Genomic DNA, 21,993 nt, shown 5'->3' with positions numbered 1-21,993 from the left:
AATGAAGTGTTTTCAACGGCTTTATTTTTAAGCTTCCAATTTTCCGTAGCTGTTTACAGTTGTAGTGTTTGCTTTGCGTAGATTTTTAATAAATAGGTCTAGGAAAATGATCTCAGGTTGAAAAACATTGAACTTAGGGAATTTTCTTTAGCTTCATATAGCCTGTTTTCTTTGAACAGCATTGCTTAAAAGATTACTAAAATGCTGATCTGAACAATGAATAGGGAGAAAAGAAACCAAAATACAATATGCTTACTTTAATGGGGAAAAAATATGATAAAAATGAGAAAACTGGGAAGAGAATGAGGTTTAGACAGAAGTATTAATTGTACTTGGGGGCAGGAGGTGTTTTTAAAATAAAAGCTGTTAAGGAGAATGTATTTAATATAAGTTACGTATTTTTAACTGAAATTCATTGTTTCTGAATTTGACAGAGATTGTCAGAATTTAGCTTAGTGAGAATTTTGACATACTTTTGACATGGTGTCTTTCTATAAAGGATTTGTGAAGATGCTACCTCAAATTGTATATAACCTCTTAATTATTTGATCTGTTGACTAGTACTTCTCAGTTCAGATAAAGGATAGTAGTAAAAGCCAACTGCAAAGGTAGTGGCATGTTCTATTAAATGTCCATATAGAAAACTGAAAAAATAAAGGATTTTGAAGACAAACCAGAAATGTTTAAGATAATATTTTAAAATTAAAGTAAACCTTAATTAAATATAATAATTCCATATCTGACTTAGTTAATACTGCAGATATAGTACAGTCTTATTAAATTGAACCTAATTCAATATTTGTAATAATTGAACAGAATGTGGGTTACAGTTTATGAGATCTGGTAAAGCCAGTTTATCCAACTAATTATAGGCAAGTTTTAAAATATCTTAGATATAAAGAAAAGTTTTACATAATTTCAAATACTGTGAAATTATATTTTACATAGTTGATTTAATGATTCTTTTAAATTAATTAAAGCAGAACAGAATACTAATTAGTATATTGCCCATTTATGAACAGTTTTCTTTTGCTTATCCGGTTTCACCCGGTTGTGTAAGTGGCTCCTTTTTAATTCACTAGGTAATTTATGTCTGAATAAAATTAATATAATATAAATTCCAAGTTAATAGTCAAGCTTTATTTTTTATCTCTACAAATGATATATTTTGGAATAGGATTGGTTTTGATATTGTTGTTCTCTTCAAGAAGTGCTTGTCATTAAGAAGGGGTAGCATTATTTGATAAGAGAGGAGAGATATATCTTTTCTTGAAAAGAACTCAAAATACATTTCATGCTTTTGCGCCCATTACTGATCATTTTTAAAGATACATATATATTTATAGTAAGTTAAGGATTTCAAATAGTAGATGAAAATTTACAAGATAAATTGGCCTTAAACGTTAAAAAAGTGTTTTATGTGAACCTACATGTTGCTAAACTTTAAAAGACTGGCATTTCTTAGTTTTTTCAGTTTGTTACGTGTACCCCAAACTTGAACTTGATAGGAGTTATAAAAATTATGGCAAAATAAGGAAAGCTATTATATTTTTTGGACTTGGTGGCCTTCGCAATATAAAGTACTCATTTGCAGAAGAAGAGCTATGAGAAGGGCAGGGATGGGAGGCAGAGGCATGCTGAGTAGACCCAAGTTCATCAAATGTAGCTCTAACCACATGGAAGTCAATCTAGTTATTTCCATTTTTTTTTAGCTATCACTCTCATCAATTACTATTTTATTTTTTAATTATACAACCACAAAAACCAAAATGTTGCTTGAATTGGTTTACTACTCCCTTCCCCTTGGTTTATTTCTTAAGAATTAACAGACTTTCCAAGAGCAGGATGATTTCATTCATATGCTGCAAAAATAAAGGTACATGATATTGGCAAGAAATTTGGATCTACTGTTGTGTCACACAAAAGCTTTGCCTTGTGTTGCAGGAGGAATAGTCTTGGCAGAATCCCAGATTTTATTCCTGGGCTCAGCACCTAAAGATGGTTCTTACATGTCTTACACATCTGAAAGTTCCTCTGGTCAAGGCTAGTGACATTGCTAGCATATTTCAACTCTTTGAATTTATCTATTATTTGACAATAGAATTTTAATTGTCTTATTCTGTGTCAAATCTTTAAATTAACTATACTTCTTTGTACTTGAAAATAGAAAAATACTTCAGTTCTCAAAAATAGTGATTACTTTTTTCTCTTAGCCACTTGATACAATAGCAAATAGAAGTTCTTATATTTATCAGATGCAGTGTGATTGCTGTAACATTTTATTTTAAATAAAATAATTTTTTTTTGTTTATTCTTAAATCACCAGGCAATAATATGAAAATAGTGTTTCATTATAGTTCTTCAAAAAAAAGTTCTGTAATTTAAAATTTTAGGCTGGGAAGGGGTAACAATCTGAGTAATTTCTTTTTCTTTTGGTCTTTTGTGAAAAATCATTCCTACAGCAAGTATTATCCCAAACGTTTGATTCCTACATGTATGCTCTAAGTGCTCTATCATACAATGTTTCTTTGACTCCTTCTTACAGAAATTCCATCACTTGTTCATGTTCTGAATTCAAAAAAGATTTGATTATTATAGTCAGCTAGGCAGGAAAGTTTTGTCTTAACAACACTTTCTTTTTTAATGATTTTTTTTTTTTTTTTTTTTTACAAAAGTTTACTCTTAAATGTACAATAGGTTCCAAGACAACACTTCATTCTAGCTATAGGTGGCCACAGATGTTATGGCAGGGAATCCAGATGTTTAATCCAGATGTTTAAACAGGAATGGAATTAAGGATCATCATTGCCTCAGGCACAAGGAACAGCTTACTTTTTTTTTTTTTTGATAAGTAGACATATTTGATAATATCTGGTAGCAAATCTGGATTCTCATTTTTTACCCCTGCCCCCCACCCCTCCCCCGACCCCATAGATTGTTGTTGCTGCTGCTGTGTGCACATGTGTATGTGTGTGTGTTGTTCATTAACTTGCCTGGACACAATACGTGGAGTCTAGAAACAGCTTACTTTTTACCAGATTTCTTAATTCCACCTGTGGCCAGGGGGCCTTTTCCCGCGGCCTTCGTTTCTTAGCTCCTCGAGTTTCTTTTGCTCCTTTTTCTGTTTCTGCTTGAATGCCTTATCTTCCTCATCCATCTCCTTGGCTTGCATCTTGGGCTGCTTCAGGGGCTTCTTCTTGCCACTTTCGTGGCCCGACATGGCGCCTGCTGCCCCTTCCCCAGACCCTGCCACCAGATGCCTCTTAACAACATTTTATCAAGCATTTTCATGTAGCAACAGTGCTGTTGCATAAACTATATTGCTTTTGCAAGAGCATAGTAAATCTTTTTTTTTTAAATCTTCAGATGCCGTTGTATCTAAAATCAAAGACCCAAGTTTTAAAAACATAGTTGTTTACCGTATTGCTTGAATCTGATTATATAATCCTTTGTGATGAGGCTGAGTTACAAGTGGTAGTATGATGACTGTTACTTGAGAAACTGGAAATGTTGCCTTGTTCTTCACTGGTCTCAATTTTACTCATTTAAAGACTTCTGAACATCAAAGGATTTGAATTATAAGGTTTATGATAAGCACAGGGACATTAAAATTATAAATTACAGGAAGTAGTCAAGATAGGGTAGAAAAAATAGCCCAGCCCTAAGAGTCATACATAGTTGGGCCTCAGATTTTGCTGTAGGCTTCTTGTCATCCAGAGTATGAAAGGGGAACTCCGCCAGTTATTTACAGTCCCTGTTATTTACGTAATATTTTTTGCTAAATATTAACCATTCTCTTTTCTTTAAAATTATTCTACATTTTTAAATTCTGAGAATTTTAAGTATAGTTTTTTATATTTTTCCCTTTAAATTTCACATATGCAGATATACTTTTATGCAGATGTCTCAATTTACTTTATGACCCAGAAAGTCGTGGAAGTTTGGGGATTTGGGCAGAAGAAAGGGCAAGGCTGATAGGGAAGTATGTGACTAAACCTCTGAAGAAAGATAATAGTCAATAATGGCAAGGAAATAATGAGTAAATGGGAAGATAAATGAAGAAGAGAAGGCAGAAAAAAATTTGTTTGATGTAGTGTTATTTTTGGTGTGTGTGTGTGTGTGTGTGTGTGCACACCTGTGTGTGCATACAAGTGCCCACAAGTGCTGGGCTGACTAACTAGAGTTGGTAAATCCACCGGGGATTTGTTTACTGGGCAGTAGCTCATTTCTGACTTTTCTTTTGAATTCCTCAACTAGGATTGGGCTAAGGGTGACCTTGTATTTACCACTCATTAATGACAAGGGACAAGCCAGCTGTCTGGAAGCCAGAAATTAAATATTGTCACATACATGATGAATGTAACTGTTTTGAAATATAAGAACTTACAGAATAAAAATATGGTGGTGTAGGGCTAAAATTTTAAAACTCAAACTTCTTAGCCAAAATGTTCAGAAAATGCTCTTTTGTCATTTTAATAAGTATACAAAATTTCAGGTTCTTTTCAACTGAGCACAGTATTTTCATTGCTTTGGGTGGTGATAATTTTAAGTTATTTTGGGAGAGAGGGTTAATCTGGGTTCCCATCCTGGTTTTCATATTTTCATCAAGTGCTAAGATTTTGTGATTCTTACATAAACTTTTATTTTAATAAATTTATTTATTTTTGGCTCTGTTGGGTCTTCGTTGCTGTGCGCGGGCTTTCTCTAGTTGCAGCGAGCGGGGGTTACTCTTTGTTGCGGTGCGCGAGCTTCTCATTGCGGCGGCTTCTCTTGTTGCGGAGCACCGGCTCTAGGTGCACAACACAGGCTCTTAGTTGCTCCGCGGCATGTGGGATCTTCCCGGACCAGGGCTTGAACCCGTGTCCTCTGCATTAGCAGGTGGATTCTTAACCACTGCGCCACCAGGGAAGCTCACATAAACATATTTAGTCTTCCAATTTGCTGAAGATAAAGTTTAGCTTACTGAGGATTAGAGAACAAGCAAATGTAAAGAAAAGACAGTCTCTTGCAAGTGTACTCCATTTTTTCACTGTCAATGCATTCAGTGGTACAGCCCAAGTGGCTTCTGCATTGGGTCCAGAGACTATTTCACATCTAACAAAAAGGGTAGGAGAACCTTTTTAGAAATAAGTATCCTGATTTTACCTGATTGCATTGCATTGGTGTATTTGTTTACCTTAAATCATTTTTTTCTGAAAAATATCCACACAGAAATAGAAAAAAAAGATTGCTCTATGTCATTGTTTCTCATTTAGGGTACTAACCCTTTTGAGAATCTGATGAAAAATATCAACCCTCTTGCTAGGAAAAAAATGCATCTGTGTATATACATACATAATTTTGTGGAAAATATCCAGAGGTTCATAAATTCTCTTAAGTTAAGAAATCTTGTTAAACATAATTTGCCTTTAGTCAGAGAATAAAAGCATTAAGTTTAGAGAACTGAGGTTTAAAACAAACTGGATAAGAACTTCAGGATATGTATACAAGCAAAGTGTTAAGTGGTGAACATGGGATGCTGTTTTGTAACTTCTGAGGAGAGGGAAAATGTTCTAACATGTACTCCGTACATTAATACTCTTGCAAATGGATTTGTCCTAGGGAGTACCCCATATTCCTGCGCTGACTCCTATATTCTGGATGGGCTTCTGATAAAGAACCTAGTAAAAAAGGACCAGGCCTGGAATGTAATATCTAGGTCCCCAGCACCTACATATCATCTCTGAGTTGTAGACTGAGATAAGAGGAGACCTAGAAGACACCTCCTATGGCCTTAGGCTTTCACCTGGATGCTCTTCCAGAATTTGCTCTGCACTAGAGATGATAGGTCCACTGCAACGGATATTACCTAATTCCATCTTTGTTCAAGAGAACTGAGCAGAACTGATCTTAGTGTGTATGCGCAAGTTTTCAACTCTTAATTAAAAACAACTCTCTATCCACTTTTTATTTCTGCTGGAGTTTTAAGGTTCACACATACCAGCACACAGTCAGTGGAAAATATGAATGTTAAGAGTACTTAGAAGTAGGAGTCATGCATGTGGTAGAGGGAAGGAGGTTGAAAGGACAGAATGTATTTTTGGGGACCAGCCTATGTTGTAACCATATTCCCACGAGATAAAAATGTAAGAAAGACTAAATTAGGTTAAGCTTGAGAGTAATTTTGGAAAGTTATGTGCCAGTTATCTGGGATTAGTAAAGCTGGAACAAAACAAAACAGAACTAGAATAGTGGATTGTTGCTTTTTTAGCACAGGGTCATCTTTTGAGTGTATAGCTAAATCTAGAACTTGTGGTTTTGAGAGACAGGACTTTGTTTCCTTTTTTTTTTATAAATTTATTTATTTTATTTTTGGCTGCGTTGGGTCTTCGTTGCTGCGTGTGGGCTTTTCTCTGGTTGCAGCGAGCAGGGGCTACTCTTCGTTGCAGTGTGCAGGCTTCTCATTGCGGTGGCTTCTGTGGTTGTGCAGCACGGGCTCTAAGCACATGGGCTTCATGGTTGTGGCACACAGGCTCAGTAGTTGTGGCGCACAGGTTTAGTTGCTCCATGGCATGTGGGGGTCTTCCCGGACCAGGGCTTGAACCCATGACCCCCTGCATTGGCAGGCAGATTCCTAACCACTGCGCCACCAGGGAAGCCCAGGACTTTGTTTCCTTTTGTGGCAGCATTTTCTCAGCTTTTTGTCCCATGGTTCTTTCTGCATGTGGTGTGGAGTGATAACACCCATATAATCAGGAATATTCCTACAAAAGTGGAAAGGACAGTATTTTCTACTTGAGGATTTTCAGGCCCTGAAACAGTGGTGAATTAGGGTTAATGGTTTACACAGAGCACAGATAAATTAAAAAATAGGGTCAGTGCAAGTAAGAAGGAAATGAATAAAATCTGTGTAGCTCTAAGTTTGTGCCCGTGCATCTATGATACGTGGCTAAAAGCACAGTTCTGGCAACCTGAACTTAAGGAGGCGAAACAAAAGAACACCTCAGTAACACTGACTAGGTCTAATTCTTTCTTTCTTTTTCTTTTTTTTTGGCCATGCCACACAGCATGGGGGATCTTAGTTCTCCCACCAGGGATCGAACCCGTGCCCCCTGCAATAGAAGCACCGAGCCCTAACCACTGGAACACCAAGGAATTCCCTAAGTCTTTCATTTTAAATATCAAGCCTTCTGGGAGCTTTTTCTGATATCTAAGACTGAGTTCCCACCTAAGCATTCTAGTAACACCTTTATTATCTATCAGGCATCACCCCGAATTAGACTTATCTGAATGTGCTCCATAAGACTGTCCTCTACTTGAAGGCATTCTCCCATTGCCTTCTGGAGAAGAGCTGGATTTCACTTGAATTTTTTGACATGTAGATACTTCTTTTTTCCACTCTTACCTTGTAGCCAGTCTTTAAATTACTTAAAATACAGTTTTCTTTCTAGAGCTTAAGTTGCCCCCAACTCATCACATGAGCAATCAATAGGTTGGTATGATGAATTCTCTGTTACCCCTTAAAAGACTGTTGAGATCTAGAAATTCCAATAACCAATATGGAAATTAGAATTCAGAAAGTACGCTCTCTTTTTTATTTTTTAAAAAGTAAATGTTTTTGCCCTGGGCTAGAGATGTGGTGATTACCTAATGCAATTTCTTTATTTTAAAAACAAATATTTCCTTGTCCCGTTTAAGAAAATTATATAATAAGGGCATTTAAAAAAAAACTCACAAAAACTATTTCAGTGCAAAATGTCAAATGCAAGAGAAGAATAAAATGATGTTATCTGGAAAGGGTAACAGCAAGCCTTTATCACTTTAACCAGAAATAAGCTGAAATAGGCAGAAAACAAAATATGATGGAACATTAACCATTCAGTATTTCAACAAGTGTTTGAGAGCTTCTTCATGCTAAGTGCTGTGCTGGGTAACTGTAAGAGAGTTGGTCCTTGTTCTCATGGAGCTTAGTGGGTTAGAGAAAAAAGGCAAATAGTGATTTATTTTTATCTGTGCTAAGTTTTAGGAAAGAAAAGCATAAGGTACAATGAGCTCTTCTCCTAAAAACAATAAAACATCATGGGAGGGTATAATAGGACCAGATGAGCTGGGATAAGACCTAGTGAAGAATTGTGTATTTAAGCTGAACTAGAGCTCATTGCATTATTTCATACCCTGTTCTTTTTTTTTTTAACATCTTTATTGGAGTGTAATTGCTTTACAGTAGTGTGTTAGTTTCTGCTTTATAACAAAGTGAATCAGCCATACATATACATATATCCCCATATCTCCTCCCTCTTGCATCTCCCTCCCACCCTTCCTATCCCACCCCTCTAGGTGGTCACAAAGCACCGAGCTGATCTCCCTGTGCTATGCGGCTGCTTCCCACTAGCTATCTATTTTACATTTGGTAGTATTTATAAGTCCATGCCACTCTCTCACTTCATCCCAGTTTACCCTTCCCCCTCCCCATGTCCTCAGGTCCATTCTCTACGTCTGCATCTTTATTCCTGTCCTGCCCCTAGGTTCTTCAGAACCATTTTTTTTTTTTTAGATTCCATCTATATCAGTTAGCATACGGTATTTGTTTTCCTCTTTCTGACTTACTTCACTCTGTATGACAGACTCTAGGTCCATCCACCTCACTACAAATAACTCAGTTTCGTTTCTTTTTATGGCTGAGTAATATTCCATTGTATATATGTGCCACATCTTCTTTATCCATTCATCTGTCGATGGACACTTAGGTTGCTTCCATGTCCTGGCTATTGTAAATAGAGCTGCAGTGAACATTGTGGTACATGACTCTTTTTGAATTATGGTTTTCTCAGGGTATATGCCCAGTAGTGGGATTGCCGGGTCATATCATACCCTGTTCTTTTAATCTGTAGAACTTTGACCAAGTGGTAAAGTTAAATTTTTAACTTCATAGGAGTAGAGATTGTTAGAAAATGTAATTTTAAAAACCCATGCACAAGTGTAACAAACAAATCTAATTTTGAATGAACTTAATAGCAAATTCTTTATGAAGAAAATTTTAAAACTCTTCCAAAGAATATTTTAGAAGGCTTGTATAAATGGTGAGATTTGAACCTTTAAAATGCAGTTTTTAAAAAGTTAGTTGAAGTGATTTTTGAGTCACTAGCTAGAATTTTTGGGACTCATTGGTAAGTTAGTGGGGTATCAAGAATGGAAAAGCAGTAAGAGTATTAGGAGAGTTGGAGCACAAAGGATGAATCACCTCCTTACCACAAAGTTTTTCCATGGTGTGGCTTTAAAAATACTGGAATAGTTGGAGAGAAGGATTAAAACAACTGAGGTGGGGCTATGAGGCTTGCCAGGAGGGGAGTGCTGGAAACAAGAAATTATAGTGATTCAGTGGAATACGGAGGGGTGGGATATCTTGATGTGGCTATGGGAGAGAATAAGATCAGGTGAGCCAGACCATTGGATGCCTAAAGGGCAGTAATGACAGAAGAGGTTTAAAAAAGTTAGATAGCGTCCTTTTTTACCTCATCTCTCATTGCTTCTCTTTATGAAACCAATGCTCTGGCCAAACTGGGAATGGTGAGGGATCAGATATGGGAGATTGTTAATAGAAGCAGTCAGACTTTACTTATTGGAGACGGGAGAAAGGGAGGAGGCATAGAAAATTCTAAGATTTTGAGTCACAGAAAGCAAAAACAGCTGTAGTTGGGACAAGTTTTGTACTCTGACCAGCACCCCCATGATTATTTTTAGTTTGTGGTAGGCTAGATGTACCAGGATCAGTCTGTGCGTGTGGACAAAGTGGTACTGACAGCAAATGGGATGATAGTATTTTATAACTCCAAAAATTGGCACATGTAGAATCAGATATTATTTAAATTGGAAGGGACCATCTAGTTTCACATTCCTTCATTTTACAAGTGAGTTTGCGTTTAATTGACCTTTCCCAAAGTCTTGGAACCAGTTCATGACAAAGCTGAAATTAGAATCCAGATCTTCTGGCTTCTAGTATAGCATTTTCATACTTTTTGCAAGTTACTATAAAATTTTTTTCATTTGTTTTCTGTTTTATTGAGAGATCTGTCAATTTCAAGATCTGTTACAAGTATAAATGTTGGTGTTAAGATTTATTTAGCTATCAAAATTTAGGTAAAAGATGTAAGTTAAATATGGGATTAAAGCATATTGGCAAGTTTATCTTCTAAACAGATGATTTTGGAATAATATAACAATAAATAATTGCTTGATGATAATAGCTATGCTCGACTGATGATAGTTCTAATTGTGTGTATACTGGCTGAACTAAAACCAGTTTAATCTGGTTCTAGGAACTATCCTGTACTTGGCTGATTGAAGTTGACAATAATGACCACAGAGTTATCCAATAAAACGTTAATTAAAAGCATTACATTAGCATTAAATCCCCCTGCTTGATCATTATCTTTATCAAAGGATACTGTCTTTGGCAGAGTTACCCATTTTAAAGGGGAAATAGAGCAATATGAAACTGCCTTTGAGGAAGAAAAAATTAGAGAGAAAAAAGTATTGTTTCTTTTCTTACCAACCTTATATAGCAAGGTGATATCTTTACAATAGCCATTTACAACTAAACTGCAACCTCCATTCAAAATAATTGATCTCCCCACATTTGCACAGAGGTTAATGAATGAATCCACTTGAACAAACAAATGGTTAAAAGGGTGGCATTGTCTCCCTGCTTCAACTGGTTGGATCACTGTAGGAACCAGTGGGTATTCTTTCTTGGTGCTATTACATCATCTCATTTTCTTTTTGGCAAGCTATCTCTCTCATTGACTTCTGGTCCATTGCCCCCTTTTTTTAAGAATTGGCAGTTTTCCACTTTTGTGGAACATGGTCTCTACCCTCCCTATCATTGCTCCTTCAAATGATAGATAAGTTTCTCAGGCTGATTGAAGTGGGAGCAGTGGAGAGAGAAAGAGGAAGAACCCCCAGAGAACTGTAGTTGGGCTCTTGGTTACTATTCACACAGGGCCTGAAGTCAAGTAGTTTTCAGGGTAGTAGTAGTGGTTCCCAAAGATTGGTCCTCAGACCTGTGCTAGTCTAACATAAGCTTTTCATTTGTCCATGGCAAAGATGGCAGCCTTTCTCAAGAGAGACCCCTTTGTCTGGATCATGACTGTTAAATTTTTGTTATTTCTTTTATGAAATGATGGTGAAAGTAAAAAGATAGATAGTACTTTTTTTCTTTCTAATTTTGCTTTTAAGAAGTAAAGTATTTAAAAATCTTCAGAAGCTTTAGAGAGCTTATTTTAGCAAACTTCAGCAAACTTATTTTAGTTTTTTATATTGTCTTTGTTTCAGATCATCTTTATATCAGTTTATACATTATTGAAAAAAGTCTTAAATATAAAATTGTATGTATTGCTGTTTAACTTAATGGATTTTGAGTGCATTTTTCTAAATAATATAATTATTTTAATGTCTGTTGGATATTCCATCATGTTGACATAACATCACTCAAACCATTTTTCACAGATAGTTAAAAAAATTTTTTTTAACTTTACTATTATAGTAGATAAAACATGGATTTTCAGTATGGTTTTAATTGGTATTTCTTTGATTAAACATCCTCTCTAGAGAGAGTAAACATTCCTCTCTATGTGGTTACTCTTTTTATTTCACCTTATGTGAATTATTTCTCTTTTCAACTTTTGAAATAGTAAGTTTAATTAAAATAGCATATAGAATAATGTAATATAAATAGGAACACTTTGTCAACCATATAGTATAGAAATATTTTCCATTCTTTTTTAAAATAAATTTATTATTAATTTTTGGCTGCATTGGGTCTTTGTTGCTGTGCACGGGCTTTCTCTGGTTGCGGCGAGTGGGGGCTACTCTTCGTTGCGGTGCGCGGGCTTCTTGTTGCAGAGCACGGGCTCTAGGCGCACGGGCTTCAGTAGTTGTGGCATGCAGGCTCAGTAGTTGTGACTCGCAGGCTTAGTTGCTCCGTGGCATGTGGGATCTTCCCGGACCCGGGCTCGAACCCGTGTCCCTTGCGTTGGCAGGTGGATTCTTAACCACTGCACCACCAGGGAAGTCCCCTTCTACTTTTTACCTTTAAGAAATAGAAAAAGAAATATATAAAATTTAGATTTAAAACATTTTAATCTGCCAGTATTTTCCTTTGTGTGTATTTTTCTCTTTTCAAGCTGAGAAAGGTCTCGTTATTCCACAGGTCAAATAAATACATATTGAATATTCTGCTAGTTTTCCCCGTTAAAATTTAGATATGATTCTTTTTACCTGTGAGGTATTTATTTTGATGTATGATCTAAAGTGCTATTTCTCAAAGTATGATTCAGAGATCACCTGCATCAGAGGCATAGAGCTTTCTTATTAAACGTGCAGACCTCCTGAGTCAGAATCTCTGGGAGTAGGACCTGGGAATATACATTTTCTTTTTTTTTTTTTAATTTTATTTATTTATTTATTTACTTATGGCTGTGTTGGGTCTTCGTTTCTGTGCGAGGGCTTCCTCCAGTTGCGGCAAGCGGTGATTAACGGAAAAATTCTTCATCGCGGTGCGCGGGCCATTCTTCATCGCGGTGCGCGGGCCTGTCACTATCGCGGCCTCTCTTGTTGCGGAGCACAGGCTCCAGACGCGCAGGCTCAGTAATTGTGGCTCACGGGCCCAGTTGCTCCGTGGCATGTGGGATCTTCCTGGACCAGGGCTCAAACCCGTGTCCCCTGCATTGGCAGGCAGATTCTCAACCGCTGCGCCACCAGGGAAGCCCAGGATTTGTGATTATGTTGGGCGTACCAGGATAATCCAGGGACCTCTCCCCCACCATCTCAAGATTAACTTAATCACATCCTCAAAGTTCCTTTTCAATGTAAAGTTACATATACACAGGTTCCAGAGATTGGGACATGGACATTTTTGGGGGGGGGTCATTACTCTGTCTACCATAATACTTAGAAAAATTAAAATTTGAGAAACACTGGTGTATGGTAGATACTCAATATTTTTCCCTTAATCACTGTATATATATTTGAACTGTTATTAAATAATATTGTTCTGTCTTGGAAAGTTTATATAAGATAGAGGTCTTAAAGTTTTATATATAATTAGTCATTTTAGGAGTTCTCTATTTCAGTAGTCTTTTAAAAAATATCTAGCAAAGTAAAAAGTTGGTAATCCTCTAGTTTTTGTGGTAGGTATTTCTTATCTGTGATTTTAAAAGCCTTTAAAGGCATGTATCTTTATTTGAGTCTCACTGCCCCCTCCCCCAGTTTTGAAAAATTTAATTAAAAAATTACAGTAATAGTACATGGTGTTTGAAACAAAATTCAGACAAATGAAAAGTGTATAAACAAATAGGGAAAACTCCTTACCTCTTCCTATGCCTACTTTCCCAGGGATAAACAGTATCTATAGTTCTGTGCATGTATCTTTACTCTTTCCCCTGTCCGCATGTAAGTATATATAATATTAGATGTCTTAAAACTCTTTTTAAACAAAAATAGGATCATACTCTCTCTATATAATTGACACACAGCACTGTATAAGTTTAAGGTGTACAGCATAATAATTTGACTTACCTGCATCATGAAATGATTATCACAATAAGTTTAGTGAACATCCATCATGTCAAAATTAAAGAACAGAGAAAAAAACCTTTTTTTGTGTGATGAGAACTCTTAGGATTTACTGCCTTAACAACTTTCATATGTAACATGAAGCAGTGTTCATTATATTTATCATATTGTACATTACATCCCTAGTACTTATTTATCTTATAACTGGAAGTTTGTACCTTTTGAACACCTTCTTCCAATTCCCCCTTCACCCACCCCTTGCCTCTGGTAACCACAATGATCTCTTTTTCTATGAGTGCGTTAGTTTTTTTGTTTTTGAAGTACAGTTGACATCCAACACTATATTAGTTCCTGTTGCACCAACATACTGATTTGGTATTTATACACTTCAAAATAATCACCATGATAAGTCTAGTTACGATATGTCACCATACCAAAGATATTACATAGTTACTGGCTATATTCCCCACACTGTGCATTTCATACTCATGACCTATTTCTTTTCTCCCCCCACCACCTTCCACTCTGGCAACCAACCCCCTTCCACTCTGGCAATTTGTTCTCTATATCTATAACTTTGTTTTGTTATGTTCGCTCATTTGTTTTGTTTTTTTAGGTTCCATATGTAACTGAAATCATACAGTATTTGTCTTTCTCTGTCTGATTTATTTCATTTAGCATGATACCCTCTAGGTCCATCCATGTTGTTGCAATGGCAAAATTTCATTCTTTTTTTTTTTTTTTTTCATTCTTTTTTTTTTTATGGGTAATATTGCATTGTATATATAAACCATATCTTCTTTATCCATTCATCTTTTGCTGGGCACTTGGGTTGCTTCCATATCTTGTCTATTGTAAATAATGCTGCAGTGAACATAGGAGTGCATATATCTTTTCCAATTAGTGTTTTTGTTTTCTTTGGATAAATACCCAGGAGTGGAATTGTTGGATCATATGGTAGTTCTATTTTTAGTTTTTTGAGGAATCTCCATACTGTTTTCCATAGTGGCTGCACCAATTTACATTCCCACCAACAGTGCACGAGGGTCCCCTTTTCTGCATATCCTCACCAACACTTGTTATTTGTTGTCTTTTTGATAATAGCCATTCTGACAGGTGTGCCAAGTATGACTTTTTGCCAACTTCAAAATAATACCTGAGAGAGAAAGAGATCTTAAAGATTTTATGAAAAGTTGAAAGCCTCCTCCTTATATAATGGAACTGAGATTTGAATCCATTCAGTCTTTCTTCCAGGACTCCCCACAACTATTTAAGGGAAAAATTTTTTGTGAACCAGCTGACATAAGTTATTTTTTAATTACATTGTAGACAAATGAACTCAGTATAATTTTCCTGTAGACCTCATACAACTATCAAACCAAAATGATTTTAAAAAACTAAATGCAGGCCATCATCAAAAAGTCTACAGACAATAAATGCTGGAGAGGATGTGGAGAAAGGGAACCTCCCTACACTGTTGGTGGGAATGTAGATTGGTACAACCACTATGGAGAACAGTATGGAGGTTCCTTAAAAAACTTAAAATAGCTACCATGTGATCCAGCAATCCCACTCCTGGGCATATATCCGGAGAAAACCATAATCCGAAAGGATACATGCACCCCAATGTTCATTGCAGCGCTTTTTACAATAGCCAAGACATGGAAGCAACCTAAATGTCCATCAACAGAGGAATGGATAAAAAAGGTGTGGTACATATATATATATATATATATATATATATATATATATATATAATGGAATATTACTTAGCCATAAAAAAGAATGAAATAATGCCATTTGCAGCAACATAGAGATTATCATGTAGTAAGTCAGACAGAGAAAGACAAATATCATACAGTATCGCTCATATGTGGAATTTAATTTTAAAAAAGATACAAATGAACTTATTTACAAAACAGAAGCCAACTTACAGATATCAAAAACAACTTATGGTTACCAGAGGGGAAACATGGGGGAGAGGGATAAATCAGGAGCTTGGGATGAACACACGCACACTACTATATATAAGATAGATAACCAACAAGGACCTACTGTATAGCACAGGGAACTCTAGCCAATATTCTGTGATAACCTATATGAGAAAAGAATCTAAAAAACAATGAATATATGTATCTGTATAACTGAATCACTTTGCTGTACACCTGAAACTAACACAACATTGTAAATCAGTTATACTCCAATAAAATTAAAATATTAAAAAGATTTTTAAAAATTAAAAACTAAGTGCAAATAAAACTGTAGAACCAGTAAACTTTAAATCATTATGCTGTGTTACAAAGTTACTGGTCAAAATGTGACTATCATGATTGGTATTATGGGCCAAGTCCTTCTGAGATGAACGTGCCTACCGTACTATGGCTTGATATTTGCTTGTCCCATTTGACTCATTGTCCACTTTTGTTGGTACCCCGGGCCACCATTCTGCACACAATACAAAACATCATCTGTGTTAAGTCCACCTCTCTTACTAGCCTAGAGCTGTTAAAGTCATGTTATTTAAACACCAGCAAAACTGTAAATGTAAATCATAATAGTACATATGAATATAGCACTGAAATTATAAGGCAATCCTTGATTATCATTGTCCACGACGTTCCAGGCTAGGTTTCTGCTCATTTTTTGAGATTTTCATTGAAAATAAATCACGTGTTAGATTTGGAGAGAGAGCTGTCAGATCCCCAGAATGTCCACAGACCCCAGTCTGAGAACCACTTCTACCTCAGTTACATATTATAAATGGATATTCGCAAATTCACAGCTATAACTGAAAATGTAACTCCAGTGTACATATGTTAAAGCGGGTCTCTTGCTTTTCGAATGTCACCACTATTTTCTCCATGTACCACCTTGCCTAATATCCTCATTTTCTCCCCTTGCTTAGCCTCAAGCTTCCAATTAGAGCAGTGGTTCTCAATCCTTGTTGCATTAGAATTACATTAGAATTACATAGGGAGCTTTTATAAGAATATAATATCCAGTCTTGGATGTGTCCCTGAGTTTTGTTTCTGTTTTTTTGTTTTGTCTTATACTTTGTTTTTAAAACTCTCCAGTTTGTTCAATGTGCAGCTGGGATTCCAAACCACAAGATTCTAGAACTATTGAAAATTTCTATCCAGATACTTTGGCTTATTAAGGAACAGTAAGACTATGTATTATATAAAACTGCTTACTGTGTGCCATGTTGTCCAACACAACATACTGTTAGCTCATGAAATCATTGATGCTATGAAATAGGTATTACCTCCATTTTTCAGGAAAGTAAAGTTTAGAGAGACTAAATAAGTTCCTTTGGGCTACATCGTTATTAGCAGCAGAACCAGGATTCAGATTGTCTGTTAATCATGATCTTAAACACGAAACTATAAATATCCAGTCTTATTTCGCCCTTTTATTACAATATAGATTAACCAGTCACTGTTAAACACACACTTTGATGAAGGTGTTTTTACTTTGAATAATGTACATAGTTTGACTAAAAATATATAAGCATAAAGTGTGAATGCAGTTCATATGAACACCTGCAGCTGTAGCTCTCTCTCTTTTTTTCCTATTCAGTTAAGAAGTTTGTTGGCGAAATGATTTCATTCTCCAAGGTTGGATTTCTTCTCAAAAGAGGCTGAAAAGCATTCAGTTAGTTAGCTCACTTTGTTTTCAGGTCTATTAAGAAATACTGCATTTAAATCAGATTCTGATTAAACTTACAATTTTAGGGTTACCAAATTTGGTTGATTTTAGCATGCACATTTTCTATATTTTAAATCTTTGAAATCAGAAAGAAATGTGTTTCTTACACTTTGATGCACACTGTAGTTAAATTGGCAGATTTTTCTTTCTTAATGAAAGATAAAATAGTTATGTATCTTAAAATTAATGACATCTTAGATTTGATGAATTAACAATAGTGGTTATATATGAATGACCATTCCATATATAATCAGGCTATTTTTGGAGGTAAAACAGTGTGATGTATTCTCAGTATCGTTGTGAAGATTAAATAAGGTAAGATAATCATCTCAGTATCTGGCACATAGTAAGAGCTTAGGAAGTGTCAGCTGTCATTATAGCATTGTAAATACTAGTGTTATAGTTGCATGATGGATCCACAACCACAGACCAGAGAAAGATGTCCAAGCAGTCTTCAGTTTGTAAGTGAAACTTATTTCAGTTATTTCCTGTAGGTGGGTTCTTTTATAAACAAATCAGACTGGCATTAAATTGATATTTCCAAGACTGCTGTATTTATAGAATGCTGAAAGCCATCATTATACAATATACTGCACTGTACTGCTCATTAAGGACTCTTACTCTGGCATATTCTCAAAATACAGAATTTAACATAGGTATTCAATAGTCTAGTCCAGGGGAATTTTGTCCAAGAAGCTCAGCACCAGAGGTTATATGAGAAACAAGATTATTGTCAGTAGACTTTGAGAATATCAGTTATAATAAGAACTGTGCTTCCCTCAGTCACTTAATTTTTTACCTGTAATACAAGTTAAATAGCAAATAATGTTGCAGAAGTAGTGTTTCTCCCTTCTTTCATAACTTAGACATTTTTTTCAGGCCCTGAAGACTTTTAAGTATATTCATACTTATGAGGCATTAAAATGCTTTAATATAAAACATAAACTATGTTAATTTAAGTTTGTACAGAACATCTTTTTTTTTTTTTTTTGATCCTGAGACAGTGATAACTCATCTGAGCTTTGATAATTTTCTTTTGTGCTTCTTTTGTTGCTTTCTACTATAATTTTTGGTTTTTTCTTCATAATTCATGCTTCCTAAGGGAAACTTCTTAAGTACAATTTTGGGATAAGTGAATAGATTATTTTCAGTATTGATTTTTATTTTTTAAATCTGCAGAAAGTAAAAAAAAAAACCACCAAGAATATTTTTCTGGCATTTTATAGAAGGGAAATATTTTTTAATTAATAAACTTTTTTTAGACAGAAGTTTTATTCTATTTTTTTAAATATTTATTTATTTATCTTAGCTGCACTGGGTCTTAGTTGCGGCATGCGGGATCATTTTTAGTTGCAGCATGTGGACTTCTTAGTGATGGCATGCGGACTTCTTAGTTGCGGCGTGCAGACCTCTTAGTTGTGGCATTCATGTGGGATCTAGTTCCCAGACCAGGGATCGAACCCGGGCCCCCTGAATCGGGAGCTCAGAGTCTTACCCACTGGACCACCAGGGAAGTCCCTAGAGAGAAGTTTTAGATTCACAGCAAGAATGAGCACAAAGTACAGAGTGCCATATACACCCCGTTCCCCACACATGTACAACTTCCCCCACTATCAATACCCCATGACACAGTGGTACATTTGTTACAGTCGATGAATGTATATTGACACATCATCACCAGAAGTCTATAGTTTACATTAGGGTTCACTCTTGGTGAAATACATCATTTCACCTGTGCATTTTACAGGAGGTGTTTTTTAACATATGGCTATTTTAAAAAATTTTTTTATTGAAGTATAGTTTACAATATCATATAAGTTTCAGGTGTACAGCACAGTGATTCAGTTATACATATATATATGTGTATATTCTTTTTCAGATTCTTTTCCCTTATAGGTTATTACATAATATTGGGTATAGTTCGCTGTGCTGTACAGTAGGTCCTTGTTGGTTATCTATTTTATACACACTAGTGTGTAACATATGGCCATTTTTTAAGTATGTATTTTTTTAATGGTTTCTTTATTTTATTTTTTTATTTATTAATTTTTTTGGCCGCCATGCCACATGCAGGATCTTAGTTCCCTGACCAGGGTTCTAACCCATGCTCCTTGCAGTGGAAACGCAGAGCCTTAACCACTGGACCACCAGGGAAGTCCCCATATGGCCATTGGTAGTGTAGGTAGGGGTCCTAGAGTGAGGAAGAAAAGTGGCTAGAACTGTTTAGGAGGTGCCGTTTATAGGACTCCGTTGCCAAGTTTTTGGCTTGGGCAGTTGAGCATCGATAATGTTAGACAATATAGGGAACTCAAGAGAAAGAGCAGGTTTGGGTTTGGAGATGTTATAGGTAGTAGGGGGGAGTAGAATATGATGTTGGACTTCGTGAATTCTACATGGGTTTATCATTACTTTTGTTTTTCTTTTCCCCTTATTCCTCACTCTTTTCTCAGTTTTGTCCCCTTGCCCCCACCTTGACTTCATTAAGTAGCCACGCCCTCGAACAGAAGGGTTTTTTTTTCCTTTGAGTAAGATTAATTTAATGAATCAGTGTTTGGCATACCTCACTTCTGATCCTCACAACAATTATGTAAGATGGTTGGATAGTTATAATTGCTAGGGATTCATAGTACTAATCACCATTTCTCCTTTCCAACTGCAAGTATATACACACATGATTGATGGTATCAATAGAATGAGAAATAGAGTATCACTTTATTAAACCAGGCATGCACCCTATGGTTCTCCAAATGCAAGGATTCTGGAAACCCATTTATGCCTGGTATTTTTACTCCCTCTTTTATTAATTGAGAACATGTAGGCTCTAGGCACAGGCTCCAGCATGCCTTATCTAGAAATCTGGAGCAAGGTGCAGGACTACACCCTCTGAGTTTCAGCAAAGAACAGGAACTATAGAGGCAGATTCCTGGCTTTTATCCTTGATGTATTAGTCAGGTTGGGCTGCCATAACAAAATACCATAGACTGAGTGGCTTAATCAACAGAAATTCATTTTCACACAGTTAAGGAGGCTGGGACGTATTAAGATCAAGGTGCCAGCTGATTTGGTTTCTGGTAAGTGTTCTCTTCCTGGCTTGTAGATGGACGCCTTCTTGATGTGTGGTCATATGGTCTTCCCTTTTTTAAAAAATTAATTAATTTATTTATTTATTTTTGGCTGCATTGGGTCTTTGTTGTGGCACGCAGGCTTTCTGTAGTTGCAGAGAGTGGGGGCTACTCTTCGTTGTGGTGCATGGGCTTCTCATTGCGGTGGCTTCTCTTGTTGAAGAGCACAGGCTTTAGGTGCACAGCCTTCAGTAGTTGTGGCTCTTGGGCTCTAGAGAGCAGGCTCAGTAGTTGTGGAGTGCGGGCTTAGTTGCTCCACGGCATATGGGATCTTCCCGGACCAGGGCTCGAACCCGTGTCCCCTGCATTGGCAGGAGGATTCTTAACCACTGTGCCACCAGGGAAGCCCTTATGGTCTTTCCTTGGTGCATGTGCTTGGAAAGGGGAGAGGTGGGAGGGGAAGGAAGAGAGGTAGAGAGATTTCTCTTTTCCACTCCTGTAAGGCCACCAATCCTATTGGTTTACGGCCCCACCCTGATGACCTCATTTAACATTAATTGCCTTCTAAAAGCCAAGTCTCGGAATACAGTCACATTGGAGGTTAGGGCTTCAACATATGAGTTTGGGGATGTGGGGGGAGGTGTGGCAGGACACAATTCAGTCCATAAACTTGGAAACCTCACTTCAGAGTAAAGAGGTGGTCCAGTGACTATTGAAATCACACCAGTTATTTACTTCCAAAATATTTAGAGATTTTCCAGCTATCTTTCTCTTACTGACTTCTAATTTAATTCCATTATGGTTGGAGAATACACTTTGGATGATTTAAAACTATTTAAATTTATTGAGATTTGTTTTGTGGCCCAGAATATGGTCTGTCTTGGTAAATGTTGTATGTGTACCTAGTAAAGATGTGTATTCTGCTTTTGTTGAGTGGAGTGTTATGTAAATGCCAATTAGGTCAAGTTGATGGTACTGTTCAAGAGTTTTATGTTCTTACTGATTTTCTGTTACTTGTTCTATTGATTATTGAAAAAGCGGGTGTTGAAATCTCAAATATAATTGTGGATGTGTCTGTTTCTTCTTACAGTTCTATCATTTTTACTTTATACTTGTTGAAGCTATTTTCTTAGGTACGTAAACGTTTAGGGCTGTTATGCTCTCTTGATGGATTGGCCTCATTATCATTATGAAATGGCCACCATTATCACTTGCAAGATCATTTGCTCTGGAATCTGTTTCATCTGATTACTGTAGCCACTCCAGCTTTCTTTTGGCTAGTGTTAGCACTCACTTTTAGCTTATTTATGTCTTTATATTAAAAATGGATTTCTTATAGGTAGTATGCAGTTGTGTCTTGCTTTTTTAACCAATCTGATAAACCTTGCTTTTTAATTAGACCATTCACATTTTAGGTTATTGTTGATATGGATGGGATTAAATCTGTCATCTTATTATTTGCTTTCTATTTGTCCCATCTGGTCTTTGTTCCTTTATCCTTCTTTTTCTGTCTTCTTTTGGATTGATAGTTTTGGGTTTTTTTTTGAATAATTCCATTTTATCTCCTTTGTTAACTTATTAATTATAATTAGTTTTATGGGGGTATGTTTAGTTTGTTTTTTCAGTAGTTACTTTAAAGTATGCAATGATTAACTTGTCACAGTTTACCTTC

The 21,993-nt window shown here is 36.1% G+C and overlaps 1 protein-coding gene, 1 long non-coding RNA gene and 1 pseudogene across 13 annotated transcripts in view; 1 reads left to right on the top strand and 2 right to left on the bottom strand.

Annotated features, from left to right (window-relative positions):
• Nucleotides 1-12,539, bottom strand: LOC309654175 (translation machinery-associated protein 7 pseudogene; annotated as a pseudogene). The gene has a single exon. The product of its transcript is annotated as a translation machinery-associated protein 7 pseudogene (transcript).
• Nucleotides 1-21,993, top strand: part of ATOSA (atos homolog A) — an 85,555-nt gene that overhangs the window by 23,263 nt on the left and 40,299 nt on the right. The window contains exon 1 of one of the 11 annotated variants that reach the window (XM_082445439.1): nt 17,201-17,720. The exons of the other annotated variants lie outside the window; for them this stretch is intronic. Coding sequence (XP_082301565.1) covers nt 17,699-17,720 — 22 coding nt within the window. The 5' untranslated portion in view covers nt 17,201-17,698. Of the gene's footprint in view, nt 1-17,200; nt 17,721-21,993 lie in introns of those variants that run through there. 11 annotated transcript variants of the gene reach the window in all.
• LOC309654339 overlaps nt 1-21,993 on the bottom strand; it is a 1,078,238-nt gene that overhangs the window by 1,034,085 nt on the left and 22,160 nt on the right. The window lies entirely within an intron of this gene.

Source organism: Balaenoptera physalus, assembly GCF_965194825.1.
Source record: "Balaenoptera physalus genome assembly, chromosome: 2".
In the NCBI taxonomy this organism is placed as follows: domain Eukaryota; kingdom Metazoa; phylum Chordata; class Mammalia; order Artiodactyla; family Balaenopteridae; genus Balaenoptera; species Balaenoptera physalus.
The sequence above is the reverse complement of the archived record's forward strand: the minus strand, read 5'-3'. Positions and strand labels throughout refer to the sequence as shown.